This window comes from Neolamprologus brichardi, chromosome 11 (assembly GCF_056152115.1).
Source record: "Neolamprologus brichardi isolate AB-2024 chromosome 11, ASM5615211v1, whole genome shotgun sequence".
In the NCBI taxonomy this organism is placed as follows: domain Eukaryota; kingdom Metazoa; phylum Chordata; class Actinopteri; order Cichliformes; family Cichlidae; genus Neolamprologus; species Neolamprologus brichardi.
The window spans coordinates 26712789-26730767 of record NC_142114.1 but is presented as its reverse complement, the minus strand read 5'-3'; the positions used below and the strand labels follow the sequence as shown (position 1 = coordinate 26730767).

Sequence of the window (17979 nt, the reverse complement as noted above, 5' to 3'; positions counted from 1 at the left end):
GATTATTCCAGTGTTTACAAATGGTTATTTTTGGTTTCTGCAGGGGCACTATGGCTCACTACTGGCTGCTTGTCATGTCAGTGATGCAAGGAGTCACCAGAAATAAAAGCAATGCTTAAATGTCTAAAACGGAAATGCAGTTCTGAGAAAAAAAGAGAGCAGAGTAATGTTTGGTTATTTTTAAAGAAAAGCACAAAAAATGATCTTCTGTATCTCTGTCATCTTGTGCATCTTGTGCAACTTTTATTTATTCATTGTGACATTTACTTGCTTATGTTTGATCTGATGAGAGCCCTCAATTTGGTGTCATTTACCGAGCGCCATCCACGGCCTTAAAACTGCTAAACACACAACACAGAATTAAAATAGAACATACTTTTTTTCCCGTCTTTGTGTCGTGACTTGGTGAAGATTATTTTTGACAGCTGCAATAACAGGAAAATATAGATGGACGTTATTAAGTTGTTTACCACATTCGGGTTCATGCATGGGACATGGACGAGATTCCAACAACAATATCAGAGAGGTACATTCACTCTAACAATCACACTGCAGAAAACAACACCACTCAAAATATGTTTGATTTTTCCATTATGCCCTCTAATGCATACTGACAGATTCTTCTTATTTGCATTGACATTTACGTGTTTGCAGTGATTACCAGAGACTGATTGGAGGAGACAGAAAGCATGATTGAGACGGAAATACACCATCAACATAAACAACTAAATTAGCAGGAGAAAACACTGATAAAATTGTTCTCTGGTCTTTGTGTGGAATCCACGATATTTACATAAATACAATCAGCATATTTTTATGGTTGGCTTGAGAATTTCCTTTCGATGTAAGCAGCTATGCATATAAGATGAGTATTGCAAGCCTATAAATGCTTCCCTAAATGCTCTCTTAATGACCTCAGGCTAGGTTTGTTCATTGGAGCAATATCAGTCTTGTGACAAGGATAGGTTATTTGTAATAATGCCTGTCGACATCTCAAGTTGGAAATGTCTTGACTCCATTTTCTTTCATATAATCTGACATTGCTCAGGACCCTGTAGCCTATCTCTGTGTCTTTTTTTTTTTCTTTCCCCCCCTTCGTCTGGCCTTGTGATCAACCCGTAGGGAGGTAGGGGGTGTCACTGTGGTAGTTGTAGTCTGGGCACACCTTCTGCACCAGCTTGTAGTCAGTGCTGTAGAAGGTGATGAAGATGCAGATCACTTTGAAGGGTTTGGAGCACAGCCAGGACACGTGGCTCTGGGTCTGCTCCTGAGGGCAGCTCTGCGAGGGGTCGTGGGCACACAGTGAGTTCCTGGTGCCTTTCTCCACCTTTTCGTACTCCACCCTACAGTTGAACAGCTTGGTTTCTTTGGTCTCCAGGGCCGTCTGCTGCTGCTGCTGGTGATGGTGGTGGTACTGCTGGTGCGGCTGGTGGACCTGGAACTCCACAGCCTTGGTGGGAGGAACAAGTCCCACGGAAACGTTGCCCTGACCGGTTGAATTATGTCGAAAGTAGACGCTGAAGGTGCCGTTACCGTGATCCACAATTTTGCCGGTGATGAGGAGGTTCAGCTTCACCGTCTTGATGTTAGAATGGAAATCACCCCAGCCGAACATCTTCTTAAACTTTCCAGTCTTGACGATGGGGCGTCTTTTCGTCCTTGATCGGGGGTCACGGGAGGCTGAGGTGTTGTAAAGCCATTTCCAATGCTCTTGCTTAGAGTAAGAGTCTCCTTCGTCGTAGTTCAGATCCATAGAGGTGAAGTTCTCTTTGCCGTAGAGGCTTTGAGACAGCAGACGGCTAATGGACACGGCCTTGCTGCTTTCATCCCAGTAGGTCTTCACTTTGGATTTTGAGTTATATCTCAAGTCGGAACTTGGAGAGTCAGCGCTCGCAACCTGGAAGATTAAATAAAATGAGTATTAGTTAAAATTTTACACAATGTTACAATGTTACATACTCTAAAGTATGTGATGTTTTGCCTCATAATACTTATATGAATACAGCTGTTGATGTGTTTTGGGGTCACACGTTTTAAATCGACATTGTCAATTGGACAATTATTTCCTTCCAAAGTACATTCCATACCTATAATCAGTTGGGATCTAACACAAAGTGTTGGATAAGCAAAAGAAGTTGGATGGATGGATGTCATTCATCGCTTTTTGATGAATGACTTTTGATGAAAAAGTCATTAGTATAGTGAATCCGATACATTAAAGATGGTGGTCCCCATCTTTAAGAAAGGGGACCGGAGGGTGTGTTCCAACTACAGGGGGATCACACTCCTCAGCCTCCCCGGGAAAGTCTATGCCAGGGTGCTGGAAAGGAGAGTTTGTCCGCTAGTCGAACCTCGGATACAGGAGGAACAATGCGGTTTTCGTCCTGGTCGCGGAACACTGGACCAGCTCTTCATCCTCTCGAGGATACTTGAGGGTGCATGGGAGTTTGCCCAACCAGTCTACATGTGTTTTGTGGACTTGGAGAAGGCATTCGACCGTGTCCCTCGGGGTGTCCTGTGGGAGGTGTTGCGGGAGTATGGGGTGTCTGGCCCATTGCTACGGGCCATTCGATCCCTATACAACCGTTGCAAGAGCTTGGTTCGCATTGCCGGCAATAAGTCGGACTCGTTCCCGGTGGGTGATGGGCTCCGCCAGGGCTGCCCTTTGTCACCGGTTCTGTTCATAATTTTTATGGACAGGATTTCTAGGCGCAGCCAAGTGGCGGAGGGCTTTCACTTTGGTGGCCTCAGAATCTCATCTCTGATTTTTGCGGATGATGTGGTTCTGTTGGCTTCATCGGGTGATGGCCTGCAGCTCGCACTGGAACGGTTCGCAGCCGAGTGTGAAGCAGCAGGAATGAGGATCGGCACCTCCAAATCTGAGGCCATGGTTCTCAGCCGGAAAAGGGTGGAGTGCCCACTCCGGGTCGGGGATGAGTTCCTGCCCCAAGTGGAGGAGTTCAAGTATCTCGGGGTCTTGTTCGCGAGTGATGGGAGAAGGGAGCCGGAGATCGACAGACGGATTGGGGCTGCAGCTGCAGTAATGCAGACGCTGCACCGGTCCGTCGTGGTGAAGAGGGAGCTGAGTGTAAAAGCGAAGCTCTCAATTTACCGGTCGATCTACGTCCCTACCCTCACCTATGGCCACGAGCTGTGGGTAGTGACCGAAAGAACGAGATCGCGGATACAAGCGGCGGAAATGAGCTTCCTCCGAAGGGTGGCTGGCCTCTCCCTTAGAGATAGGGTGAGCAGTTCGGCCATCCGGGAGGGGCTCAGAGTAGAGCCGCTGCTGCTCCACATCGAAAGGAGCCAGCTGAGGTGGTTTGGGCATCTGACAAGGATGCCCCCTGGGCGCCTCCTGGGTGAGGTGTTCCAGGCATGTCCCACCGGGAGGAGGCCCCGGGGCAGACCCAGGACACGCTGGAGAGATTATATCTCTCGGCTGGCCTGGAAACGCCTTGGTATTCCCCTGGATAAGCTGGAGAAGGTGGCTGGGGAGAGGGAGGTCTGGGCCTCTTTGCTTAGGCTGCTGCCCCCGCGACCCGGCCTCGGATAAAGCGGAGGAAGATGGATGGACTTTTGATGAATCATGTAGCTCTGCCTGCAAATGCCAACAATAGACTTGTTCTTCATATCAGAATTTCAGTGGCATCAGGTGAATCTACAGCCTGAGAAAACTCCCAGCTGATAGGCTTTTGCGACACAGCATTAAGCAAATTTTCTTTGCTGAAGTTAAAGTATGTATAACTTGCATGGACGCATATTAAGTTCTTGTAATGGGCCCTTGAGGGTGGCTCCAAAAGCATCTTATTTGCCATAGACTGTAAACCCAACATTAAAAATTTTAAAGCAGGTTTATAGTCTGGTCTAAAAGACTGTTGTTTTCTATGGATAGTTTCCCCCTTTGTATGGATAATAAAATAAAAGGTACTTTCGGCTGCTCTTATTTCCCAAGGGGTTGCTTCAGTGGATGGATCTGCATATTTGATTTGACACAGATTTTAGCTCTTCCTGACCACCCCTCCCATTTATTCGGGACTGGAATTCTGCTCTAGGAATACACCAGTTTGTATCCCTCTTGATATTGCACATACAGGTGGATTAACCAAAAAATGATCTTGATAATTACCAAAACTGGTCTTTTAAGGAAGATGTGGCATAAACCTTACATTGGATGGTGGTCTGATAAACTTGTATTTGTATGATTGTGTATACATGCTCTGAAACTGCACAGTTCTCTACATGTGTGTTTGTCTTTTAAACAACAGAAAATGACAGAAAACATCAGAATCTATATATCAGTTGGAATGTGATGAGTGGAGACTGGCCCATCTTAATTTTTCTGAGCATGCATTTTCCTGTGAATGAAAGGAAATGTGCAAAATTTCAAGCAAGTCAGACTCAGCCCATAGAGATATGTCCATTTAAATTAGACTTTCCTCCCAAAAAGGCACCAGTCATTTTCTGCAAATCCCCCAAAACAACATAGTTTACATTCTAGAGACAAATCCCTCCAGTGGTGGTTGGAGTTATGAATTTCGTCTGTGAGGAGCAAGAGGGAAAATAGTTTGTTGCCATTTTAACCATGACGGCAAAAGTCTGAGACAGTCCCCACTTTAAACAAACCCAATCGAAGTTACAATTTTAATACAAATTAGAATGTTTTCCTAATCTTTCCAAAGCTGACTCTGTCCCTAAACTTTGAAAGATTTATTTTCTGCAGCAACTTGTCAAAGAGTTTTGAAAGGCACCACAAAAAGCATTTATGCATCTTGTTGGAGGGCATGAACAAATGTCAGGTTCGAGGGCTTGTTTAATTACAACTGTCATGTAGGTATAGCACCAGCTGAAGGTAAAATGGCATCTAATTTCACAGAACTGCTGTTGAAATGTGCATGTGTTAGTAAATCGTGTAAATATAAGGAATGGAATTTGTTAATAGGTGGGATATTTTGGGGGAGGTTATCTGACATTTTTATATTCAGAAGTTGGAGAAACCGGTGCAGAAATGATGAAAAAACTTGGTCGGGATGTAGATAAAAACATTTTTTTGTAATTATGTCTCTCTATAACCTGAATTGATACTCTGAGGGAGACATCTGCAGCTATGGTGGACCAGACCAACATCCCTCTACATATTACATTCATTGCCAGTGTTCAGTTGGAATACAGCAATCAGTCGCTGCTGCATATGCACATTTCTTTTAATTATGATTGAAGATTTGTGGTCAGCTGTTTATATAGGCTGCTATTTAATATGGTCTGGTATTTGCACAAGCAGTGATGCAGTTAATTGCAGTGGTGTGGAATTGAAGGGATAAGATATACTTTATTTATCACTGAATTGACTACATTTCTATGTTACCGCAGTCAAAAGGACAAACACAATCACTAAGAAAATAAAAATAATAAAGGTAGAGTAGGAAAAAAAGAATATAAACAGAAATCTGTGTAGTAGCAAAGAGATTAATTTAACAAGATAAAATAAACCTCTAAAATGAAATGAATATGAAATAAAAAGCTGACTATAATAGAAGAAATTGGCTCTATCAAATAAAATATCTCACTAAAAGAAAAGAAAATGAAGCAAAGCAGTACGCTTGTGTTGCATTGTACAGCGTTAAATATATCCTGCTTTCACCGGCTTTGGGCTCATGTTTGATCAGCTCCTGGAAGATTGATATCTACTGTTTGTTCAGCACAGCAGTTGTTATTGTGTTGCTCTAAATTCTTTAACAGTTTGTATTGAAAACAAACGCTCCGAATCAGCCTGGAAGCCGAGTCTTCTGATCACTTTGTGTTTCTTCACTTTGAGATGTTTATTTGGAGAGTTTTTATTCTGCTTTGACTGTTTCTAATTTATTATTTGAACATTAGAGAATAGCCTCTGTGCTTCTATTATATGAAGTAAGTGGACATTCGGTGGTGGTGGAGTTAGATTTTTATGGTAGAAATCACAGATGCTGGGATTAATTGGATTTTAATTTCAGTCCCTAAGTTGTCTTTCAACACTTCTGAAGATAATCACAACACAGTGATTACTACTTCTTTTTTTTTCAATTGTTTTTGTTTTGTCTTGTGTTATAAATCAAGCACAATGCTTTCACCTCTCTCTAAAAGCCAAAACTCGCTCTTAGTTAGTCAGCCAAGATGGCAAAAAGGTTTCTGTAGATGAACCTGTGGAAGGATCATTAGTGGTTTCCTCCAGCTGCCTTTGTTGGGCTTGTACACCTCTGCCAAAAACACCTGCTAGTCTGGACTCACCACTGATTACTGACTGTTAACGTTTAACTTCAGCTCATTACTTCAATACGGCTGCGATTATTTTGTTTATGTCGTGTTTAGACTTTGTTCGTCGTGGATGTGTGATGTACAGTGTCTAAGGCTACGTTCACACTGCAGGCGAAAGCGCATCAAATCCGATTTTTTTGACCCTATGCGTCCCATATCCGATCATGCTATGACAGTGTGAACAGCACAAATCCGATATTTTCAAATCCGACCTGGGTCACTTTCGTATGTGGTACTGAATCCGATACATATCCGATGTCTTTTACGTCACTGACACAAGACAGACGCCAATTATCAGCGTCCGAGAAGACATCGAGAACGCTTCCTGGCCATCCAGTGTAGATGTCAGTGAAACTGTTGGGAAGACACGTTGGAGAAACGTGAACATTTTATTTGTACTGTTTGTTTTTTTTGTACATTTATTTTATTTGTACTGTATAATCAGCAGATTCTGCAGAACTATCCTTTGAAGCAGCGCTCCTCTCTAAAACAGCAATAAGGATAATTATTAGGTTATCTACATTATTATGTAAATAACAAAATAACTTAAAGCAAAAATTGGGAAACGTAAAATCCAAAGTCTTTATATTAAGGGCCATCGGTCAAACAACATTGTTTGTTCTGGGTCTAAACAGAGCGCGTTGTGTGTGACGTCTTCTTTTACGCATGCGGGCCGCTTTGAGCGTTCACACTAGAGAGCGTTTGCTGTCGCATTTTATTTGTAGTGTAGTAAAAAAATCGGATTTGATCAAAAAATCGGAATTGAGCATCAAGACCTGCAGTGTGAACGTAGCCTAAGTGCGGCATAGAGAAGTGTTGGGGTGTAACTGGCAAAAGGCCACCGTGGCTAAAACTTCTGCATTAATAATGAATCCCATTCAGTGTTCACATTCAGGGCAGTTATTCAAATGTGCTCCTGTAACTGTGCAGTGTATGGGCCACAGTATTGCAGCTGATGTATCTATCTTTTAGCATATAAACTGCAAATATTATGTACAATTATTCCTAGTTTACTTTCTATAATAATTGCAAAACCAATACTGCATAAACTTCCTTTAACTCGTAATTTTTGAGCTCTTTATCCACTTAGTTCATGTGACTTATGTTCTGTGTTAGTTGGCCCATATTTAGCTTTAAAAATATGCTTTAAAAAAAGTCTGATAAATGGTAAGTTCATGAAAAATGAACAATTATGATTTCATCCTTAATCAAGCATCCTTACTGCAGCTACTATGAAAGTATTTTATTAAAGGAATATATTAAAATGTTTTATTAAGTATAATCCAGGTTCTCGTAGAGTCGTCCAATATCAGCAGTCTGCCTAGCAACAGCTTCGAGTAGACGTGTTCGTGCTGAGTGCTTGCTAACAAGATCAAAATGAATATCCTTTGCAAATGCAGGAAAACATCAACAAATCTATGCACATTATCCATGTACAAATACGTCTGTCATAAATGGTTTTAACGCTGTGAGAAAGTCTTACAGTGTGTGAAATGTCCTTATCAAGATTAAGGCTATTCCTGTCATACATCGAGACGAATGAAGCGCTTCTCAGGAGCAGGCGTGATGCAACAGCAGACTATTACCTGCTGAATGTACCCTGAATGGATGATTGATGATTCATTCTGTTCTCTCCTCTAACAATCACACAGATGAGAGAGCAAAGATTTCCCGCGCACCCCACAGTGGCTTGTGACAGTGATGTCCAAGCCCCGTCCGAGGAACGTGACAGCAGATCTATCTGGTCGAAGCGTTTACATTTTGTACCTTCACCCACGATCAATACGCTGAAAATAAGGTCTTCTCTCATTCAGAAAGTTCACCGAATGACATTGTTGTAGTGTAAGCTGGAGTTTGTACGGCATTCTCTGAGTAAACTGCAAGTGCTGAGATCTTTCTCTGAAGCTCCTGCTCATTTTATGCACTTGGATTGAGAATGGAGGAGTTTGAAAGGATGGCCTCCAGTTATTTTGAAGAGGCCTCGTTGATGAATGACCTGATGTGAACGAAGCGTTACTGGCATTGTGATCTTTCTGCCTCTCTGAATAAAGGAACGTAGCCAGAGCATTTTTTTTAAAAGCAACATGATACTTCAGAGTCAAATCAATACCTTTATATTGAGCAGAGGTTCAAAGGTAGCTAGACCTTTGCTTCTAGTTAGTTTTAATAAGTATAAAGGGAAAAATGCAAGAACCTTGCAGCAAGATGTTTAGAGTGACAAGGTGAAGAGAAAAATTTGAATTTCAGCAGTTTCCCTGCGCAGTGGGGCAGTTAAACCACATTAATGAACAGCCCTTTTTGTCTTTCATTGCTGGAAACAAAAGTCTGTCAGTGGTGATGCATTGTAAAAAGATAAAGTGAGTGCGAGGATGAGGGAGACTTCCTTTCCAGGATTTATTGGCACCATTATAGTCAAACATAAAGCTCCTTAGGATGTAAAAGTTCAGTGAAATAGTATCTTACAGACTGTCAGCCAGGGAGCTGTAAAGTCTATTATGCCATTACAGTTCAGTCCTTTTTCTTTGGTTTAAGAATATTCTAGGTTTGCTCTTGTTTCAGTTGTTAAGTTTAAAAGCACTGTTTTTTTTTCAAGACTTTCATACTTATTGTTACAAAGGTGGGTTTTCATATTAAGCATGACCAAAGTTTCAGTTGATGAGGTCAGAATATGTCCAGCTAACCCTAGTGAGCCAAAACCTCAATCTTCACACTGCTCTGAACACCAGTGTTACATTTGTTAACCAAAAACTTGTCATCATAGTTTTCAGCAACAAGTTGTTTTTTTTTTCTGACAAAAACATTAATTAATTAAAAACTGATGCATGAGGACAAAAACTATATTGGCACTTGTGCTGACAAATGCAAATAAGAGACGAGATCCAATCAGAACTAAAATTAAGCTGGATAGAAAGGCGGGACCAGTTTGGAAGTGATCTGCTTGTGCAGTGAGGTTGATCCGCACATTTGATCTGCCCCAGGGAAACGGTACAGCCTCTTCTTTTTTCTGTCTTTGTAATCGTACAGGTAGCTCTCATCCTTCCTGTTTTTCGTGAAAATGGGACAAAATGTCAGCGCTCGGGAAGAAGCGAACAGTAGACATATGACACATTTCCCATTTAGAAAATAAGACTCTTGTAAGCCGTGTGGAGAAGCTCTCACGGGTAAAAATATGACAAACTGTCAACTGAATCAACTTTGGAAGTAATCGTGTGATAGTTGGTCGACTAAAACTAAATGAATTCAGATGCCTAAATTATGACTAAAACTTAATGAGATGTTAGTCAAAAGAATTACTAAAACTAGATCAAAATTTGCTGTCAAAATGAGCTCTGCAAAACACTCAGTTAAAGGCAGTTTGTCTACTTAAACCTCTGCATGATGTCCTTGAGAGTGGATTTCTTATACAGCGCAACAGTGACTGTCCACTTTGTCTCCACTGTCAGAAGACTTTTATGCTATGAGGTAAATCATGACCATAAAAACATAATTCTGATTTTAGCAAAAGTCTAAAGTGCATGACATAATTACATAATTACAAAGATACATGATTACTTCTAATGATTTAGGAACTACTCATCCCAATGCCCACTGCAAATCCCAGATTCCACAGTGAATGACTGTCAGCCTTTTTAAGTTTAATCCGTTACTATAGCGTCGGTATGGTTAATAACAGTGTAAGTTTGAATATATATCTACAGTTTGCGATGCATGTGTGGGGGTTACAGTGCTTTGTTCCTCACTGCAACCACCGCTCTTGCAGTTTCAGAAGTTTTGCGCTCACTTAGCAACCCGACATTCATGGGTTTAAACATTTCCATGGTAACAGCGACCTCCACCAATCTGAGACATCACTGTCTGAATTTAAGGTTGCAGGTAGGGTAGTTCTTTTTCCAGAAAAGAATAAAAGACATTTTTATTAAAACAAGGTTCTTATCATATAGACTTGTGATTTCTACAGAAGCACATATTATTATTTCACAATGTTGCACCTCGTAACAGGTCTGCTTTGGATGGTTATAACCTTATGGCTCATAATCAAACTCCCTATGGAGAATGTCTTTTGTTTTTTTTTCCTGGAACCTCAGTGTTGAGCTCTATTTGGTCATTCTGTGTGCACAGAGGTGCTGCCGTTCACATCTAATGTTCAGCAGAGAAAACCAATCAAAATAAAGCTGCCTGAAAGGGAAAGGTGCTAAATCAGCTTGTTTTCAACTATGAATGAACTGGGAGTAAATTATTATTTTCAGCTGAGAAGCACGCAAAGATACTTTAGCAAAGTCCAAGAATAGTAGCATGTATCAGAAATGAGCATAGTAGGTCTGCTTCAGGCTATGCAAGCAGTATGTAAATTTTTACCAGTTCTATGTGGATATGCAGCCTCAGCCATAACAATTAGGGGAACACTGATTGTTAAGTGGCCAGTAATCATTGGCTGATTGGCTCAGTATGTTTTGATGTTATATTTTCCTCCATTTAGAAACCTAAAAGATATACTGTATATACAATTTGAAACCATTTCAAAGTCTTTAAGCTGATCCAACTGTGAAAAACACCACTGAGCTACATGAGAAAACAACACCTTATTTGCAGATACTCTGATATCAAGGCTGAGATGTTTAGAGAGTCGTGTCATCACATGTTTGTTCCCCTTATTTAGCCAGTATCTTGTTTCACAGTGAATTAAATGAGGGGCTGCTCCATAAATGAGCAAAAATAAACAGGAAGTAAATAAGGATTACGTTAGTGCAAGACTTAAAATCATTGGAGCTTTCCCCTCTAAGGAAAACCAGTGACTTGGTTAGACTTGAACCAAGGCCAGTTTAAACATACATTTATTTGAAGATGCTTCCAGTAGTAAAATGAATTAATTGAGTCTAAATGACCTTTGGCCAGTAATCCAAACTGTAAAGCCCATTAATTTTTCTATTCTGAGTTGTTAAAAGACTGTAGTCTCTAATGATCAAATGAAATATCATTTTCAGAGTGCAGTAATTACTGGTGCTTCTCAGTTACTCGGTTTCAGTCTCAGTGGAATCCCAAAACCAGATCAAGGGATATTAGCAAACTGCTTGGTTAAATGCCTGTCTAGCTAATAACTCAAAGTGTGTGTGTGTGTGTGTGTGTGTGCTCGTGCAGCTGCTGCTGCTGCAGCATTTTGAGGAGTAAATGTAAAGAATATTTTCCAAACAATGAAAATCCAAGCGGGTTTAGGATCTTTATCATTTCTTCAACCAGGAAATTAAATTGCACTCAGTGAGTTTTGAAAAGCTTCATGATTTCCTGCAACTTCGTGTTATGAATAATTTTCTAAGAGGATGTGTCACCGGAATCAGATTTTTTTTGAGGGATTTCTTTACTATTTTCTTCCAAGATTATCAAAATTACACAGCGCATCTGAAGTGCGTGCCCAGTCATCGTCAGACCTAATTCCTTGTTGTGGAAACTCTGCTCTGTTGTCACCAGCGTTATGTCTGGTCCCCAAACTGTGACATGCAATTAGCTTTCATCTAAAGCACCTGACAGTCTCTGGATTAGAGCACTCGGAGGCACATTCACAGAGACCCCACTTCACGGATTAGAACCCAACCTGTAATCCAGCCTGGGGAGATTAGGCAGATCAGAGGCAGTCCTGACTAAAGCAACGTTTATATCCAGAACCCCCCGACTGACTGCACCAACACTCGGAGGGCCAAGATTTACCTCTCCTTGGCTTTAAAAACATGCAAGTGAGGCACAAAGGGAGTGTGTGCTAGATGCATGAATGTGCCTGAAAGAGATAGTACAGAGAATAAAGCGCAAAACTAGAAGAAAGAGACAAACAAACATGGCAGCGTAAAGGTCAACAGTCACACTTTGATGGCTTTGGCTTTACCAGATATTGGTTTGTCACTACTGTGTACTGTGAAATATCAAAATGACAAATAACATTGCTCATGACTAAAGATGGGGTTTATTTTGCACTTGTGTTTATTATTAGCAAAGCAGTGGCTCACAACCCTAAAACGACGAGGCAGCCACTTGAGACGCTTGTTTCCAAGTGTGGCCTCAATCAACAGAAGGAACTGATCATCATTTAAATGCAGGACTATCAGATATTACGTGAATGGAAAAACAAAATTAAATCCAAATCTGAAAAAAATCAACATATTTGTCTTCCTTTGTTTAATTTCAGATGTATGCTGTCACCCATTTAGAAGGTCATCACCCCCAATGTGGAAACTACTGGTGCAAAGGACCGCGCCAAAGGTTTTGCAAATCTTAAAGTCTGACATAAAATTAAAGACGTTCATTAGACTGACTTGCAACCAAAATAAGCTTTTATAGAGAAATTATATTAAAGATTAGTTGAATAATAAAATAGTTGAACGTATAATTAGTTCAGCTATTTAAAATCAATTTGTAAATACAACATTTTTAAGAAAAGTAATTTGAAAATCTCACATCAATTTTGTGAAATGCCTTTTTAAAATACCAAAAAACCAAGAAAATATATGTGAATGACATATATGGGTAGTTATCATAAAGATACCCATAACTAATGTTTACAATCTGTGAGACCATTGCTCCCAGTAGTGCTGAGTAACACCATCTACTATTCCTCAAGAAGAGAAAGAGCAGTATTATTTCAAATTAAAATAGTAATAAAACAATAAAAACAATAAACAAAATATTGGAACATTTTGGATAAAAGTATGTTAAATTTACTAAAAACAAATCTTAGACAATCTATAATTTACAAATATCACCAGAAACAGTTTCTAAATATACAATAAATTATTCTGCCTTTAAAAACAAGTTTTAATAATGAAAAATAAAAACAACTAGCAGTGAGACAGAAATATTAAATAACTGTAAAGTATGTAAAAATATATATGTTCACATAATTTAGCATTTATTTATTTCAGATATTTTAATAGGTGACTATTGACTGTCTGTTATATGACTTGTATAGAGTGGGTCCCATATTTTACATTGTCCTCCTCATCAACATCCTGCAAAAACACCAAAGCCAACAATGAACCGATCCCACTGACAAGTCCTCTGTCCACAAACTATGAAAACCCATCCTGCCTCACTGGCTCATTTCTCTCTTCCTTACAATGAACACACACTACAGTTTATTTTGGGCAAACCCCACATACACCATCCCGCTGCTGGAAACAAACACTACATCACCAAATGTGTCAACTTTCAGTTTTTTGAGCGATTCTTTGCGTGGGATTTCTTAATGATAAAAATAATTCAGGATATCAGACGTTATCGTTTAAAGCTCAGTGTTAGTTAGTTAGTTATATAATAATAATTAGTAATGGACTATGATGAACAATTGAATAAATCACATTTTAAAGGTTTGCTGATACATTTTCCAGCAGCACACAAATAAGGGAAGTCGATGGCTAAAAATCTAAAACTGTAGCTGAAAATGGTTGGAAAAGATGTCGATAATTCTGAAAAAGTTATTAAAATATTTTAGTCAAATCTAAAAATAACTGAAACTAAAAATAAGAGATATTGCCTATCAGCAGATTTAACTGTGTACTACAATTTCATAAAGTCTGAGGACTCAGGAGAGTGAAGCTTTGTCTGCAATATCTGTGTAGCGTCTGTGTTTCCCATCATTTAAACCAGTTAAACCCTCCTTGCTTTTCTTCCAAACCCCTTGATGGAGGCTAAAAAAATATTTTAAATATATAAAGGGAAGTCAGTCAAAGCCTTGAGGAAAATCTGCAGTAAAAAAAAAATAATTTGTGAAATATATATTAAATGCAGTGTTTCCATTCAGGGATACTGTATCTTTCAGTCACGTTCAGATGCTTTTATTTCATAGCCCAACTTTTCGTTTTACAGTTTGTCATGCAGGAGCCTCCCACCCCCTCCCCCCCAAACCCCATTTAACTGTCTGTTAATATAATAACCAGATTCGGCATATGAGGCAGAATCCCTCAACAAGATAACGCTAACAGCATCGCTATGCACAAGTCCTTTAGGAAACGACTCTGATTGCCAGATGCAGCATATAGGCAGGCTGTTGGACAACTTAAATGCTATCTACTCTTGGCGAGGCTGTGATAAGGCGCAGGCGTCCGCTCTTTGAAACAGGAAGATAAACAACCCCCCCGTTCCCTCGGGAGCTCGGAGGATATTCTATGGGACTGGACCCCCGAACAGCCGACAAATTCCACCTTTAATAGAACTACCGGAGGAGCCAGATGACTCTGCGGTGGGCTGTACACAAAACCTTGTGAGGAAGAATGAAAGTGTGTGTCAGTTTTCATTTACCTGAATGCTGCGGCTGCTGCTGCGACTGCTGTGCGGGGAGGATTTGTGGGTACGACAGTTCTGGTTTAACAGAGGGAGAATGGAGAGCGGCCGGCCTGATGGCAGACGTGGGTTTCCACTTTGCAATCTTGCTTAGGTGCTGTGAGTTCAGCCGCAACATTAGAGCTGCTGCTTAACAGCGATTTATCATTATTCTATTTTAATAAACAACAAAAAGATGGAATTTATTTTGTACTCATTTGCCTTTTTTATCAAAGGTGTGGTTGTTGTGGTTCACCCTGCCTCAAAACACTAGTTCCTAACCTTAAAACGAACCGGTCCCTACTTGTGATGCATATTTGAATTGTGAGCAGTTCAAGTCGTCTCAGATTTAAATATTTTCTGTGATAAAAGGTAAAAGTACTGAGCATTAGAGAAAAGAAAAGCAAAGACCTGTTGGCCGGGTCACCAACCCAAGATTGGAAAAAAGAAGATCAGGACTGTGATGTAATAATGTTAAAGTCCAGCAGAAAATTACAAGATGATCATGAGTGTTTTTATATAGAGTTGTATTAGAGAACGTCCTTTTTTAAAAAGTTTGGAAAAGGGAGCCCTGCAGCTTTATTTTATTTTAAAATTTAAGGTATTAAAGTGATGCTCTTATGGAGAGAAGCTTAAAATATGAGCAGCTATTAAGGGGTTAGGGTTTGGCTGAAGGACATGTGGATGTTGTAGGATCAGACCTGTGACTTTTCAGGTGTGAGACTAGTCTCTACAAAAGCTTATTTTTAATCTAATTTACAACTTCTAGACGCCATGAATCACAGACAATTCTAACATAAGACTCCCACCAGTTGGTTTATGAAATATCATCTTCCATTTAGAGCCACTTCTCTGTGTTTGACAGTAGACGGGAGAGTACTTTAAGAGTCCTTAGAGTGCTGATGCTGTCTTTGGATTATTTTCCAACTGGGCGCTTGTCGTCATAGTCATTTACAATGAATTTAACTTGTCTCGTCTTGTGAGGTCCCCGCGCAGTTGAGCTGATGGACCAGCTGAGGGCATTTGACGCCCACTAAGAGTTTAGATCTGTTTTCTCCCAGTGATATCAAAGTGTTACCTGAGGGGGGTCAGAGATGATGACAAATCACAAAGTGTGTCAAGACATCACAGGCAGCTGTGGATGGAGTTGAGTCCTATCACTGCAGCACCGCTTTGAGAGGCCAGGGCACAATTATTACCATGACTTCTGAGGAGGATAAATACTGTACGCGGACAGACTGCGGGATTTTGTGGGAAGGGGGGTGGGGGGCAGTTTGAAGAAGAAGGAAGGGGGGGGGGATCTAGCCACCAGTTTTCCAACTTACCCAGAGGAAAAATGCATAATCATATTATTTCACACACGACTTGGTTCAAAGGCGGCCAAAATAAGTTTGTGAGGTTCCCATGGGTCTGTCAATCTGTTGAAGGAGCTGCAGGCAAAAGCTTAGGATGCACCAAGTACGAAACAATTATGATCATCCCATTAAAGCATAGCGAAGCAATTTGGCAGCTCAGTCTGGAAAAAAACACACTCCTGTCAAGTGATGCTATGAGATCAACTCGCACTACCATGATGCTGTTGTACATATATCTCACATAGTTAATGATTGTTTGTCTTTACATCATGACGGGGTGGTGGGAATCCGTGTTTGTTAATGTTGTTGCTTCTGAAATCGATGAATTGTTTTCCTTTAAAGCAGGAAGGGCTCCATAAAGCCAAAAAAAAGTGGGAGGGGTGAAATGATTAGTGCGCTTAGTCAGCTGTGAAATTGAGTTTATGGTTTTCAAGACGGTGAATTCAATTCGATAATGGGTATTAAGTTGTAGAGAATAATTAATAGTAATTGACTTCTTTCCATCACTATGCAAATTAAACACAGATAACACCATGGGAGCTTTTTAAGGCCAGTCAAGTTTGTGGGGATTAAGTTTATGGAGTTTTTGTTAGAGAGAGGAGTGGCTCCTGTTCTGCTTTGATTGCTTTGTTGACAGATTTATCAGCGGGTGAGGGGTTACTGTCTCTTCAAGGATTAAAGGAATTGGGTTGTCACAAACTGTCAAGGCATTGAGTTGGGAGCATTCTGGTATGTTTGCCATAATGGGCTCAGGCTGTTCCCTGCCGTACTGCCAAATATATTCTTATTGGACCACATCTGTAAATGGGAGGAAAAAAAAAGGGGGGGAAATGCAAAGCGAGGATTGAATGAATAGTGCTGAGGGAGAAATATCCAGCGGGACTGTGTGCGGGTGGATTTGTCAAGATGCAGATTTGGATTTGCATAGTTTGTGTTTGTGCTGAGATTGGTTAATTCATCTTGATGTTAATGAGTTAATGCATAGATATGTTAGAAAACTGATCATCCCAGGACTTAAAAACTGTACTAGAAGGCAGATCACATGTGTCTGAAATGACTATATTATTAGATTGGTCACATTATGAGACAGCAACGTGACCTCAAAATGATCAATTCCAGCTTGTTTGATGATTTAAGTGAAACTCACTTGTAGAAATGTCTTTTTATGAAAACTGCAAACATTAATCACAGAGATATTACACAATGTGAGAATTTAAAAGAAGGTCAAATCAAAATATTTAACTCACCAGAGAGATGACTGACAGCAGCACGGCGGCAGTCCACAGACATGTGGTCTTCATGCCTCTTTGTGGAACGTCTCTCCTCATGTCAAACAGTCCTTGATTTTCTCAGCTGCTGCAAACAAACAAACAAATCTCCTTCTGATTGAGCCGTTATCAGCTGCCAAACTTGAGGAGAAATAAAGAGTGAAGAAGACGGTCCAGAGATGCGGGAGAAGAAAGGAGTCTTCTCCAGCTCATTCAGGAAGGGTCAGGTGTCTGCTGTTCAAACGCTTCAAGTGAGTACTGGGGTATTTTCTGACGCAGGGTTCGGAGGCGCTGTGGTGGGAACGGAGGTGTTTGTATATCTGAGTGTGGAGGGATGTTTTATATAGCGCGCTCTGAGGTTCAGAGAGAGAGAGAGTGGGGGGAGTGGATGGGAAGGGACAGAGAGAAAAAATATGGAATGAAGAAGGGGGAGGGAGAGAGGAGACTGGGGGAGAAGAGAAGGAGGTTCACACTTCTGAGAAACAACTTTTAACATCATCAAGGGCTGACATCTAGTGGCAGTCAGCTGCACTGGATTTTCCTTCCTTTCACTGTGAGCAGCAAGCCCAGTGAGATTCAAGAACATAATCCCTCCTCTTGATGTGTTAATGTTGTGCATCCTCTACTCTGACCTGGAATCAAGCATGAAAAACTGCATTTTAACCCTTTGACGCCCAGCGTATTGTATTTGATACAAGTGTTTTTGTGAGTTTTTGAGACTTCTACATCAGCGGTCCTCAACCCCCGGGCCTCGGACCGGTACC

General features: G+C 40.6%; 1 protein-coding gene across 1 annotated transcript; it reads right to left on the bottom strand.

Annotated features, from left to right (window-relative positions):
* Nucleotides 1-210: 210 nt before the first annotated feature.
* On the bottom strand, nt 211-17511 carry LOC102798627 (neurexophilin-1). Its single transcript, XM_006791837.3, has 2 exons — nt 17195-17511; nt 211-1897 (listed from the first exon to the last, which is right to left on the bottom strand). The coding sequence occupies exons 1-2, from the start codon at nt 17273-17275 to the stop codon at nt 1112-1114; spliced, it is 867 nt and encodes a 288-aa protein (XP_006791900.1). The 5' UTR covers nt 17276-17511; the 3' UTR covers nt 211-1111.
* Nucleotides 17512-17979: the final 468 nt, after the last annotated feature.

Bases quoted from the DNA above. Each gene is read 5' to 3' on its own strand.
- LOC102798627 (XM_006791837.3), bottom strand. From the start codon at position 17,275: ATGAGGAGAGACGTTCCACAAAGAGGCATGAAGACCACATGTCTGTGG. The intron at 1,898-17,194 runs GTGAGTTAAATA...TTAATCTTCCAG, and splicing joins TGCTGTCAGTCATCTCTCTG to GTTGCGAGCGCTGACTCTCC.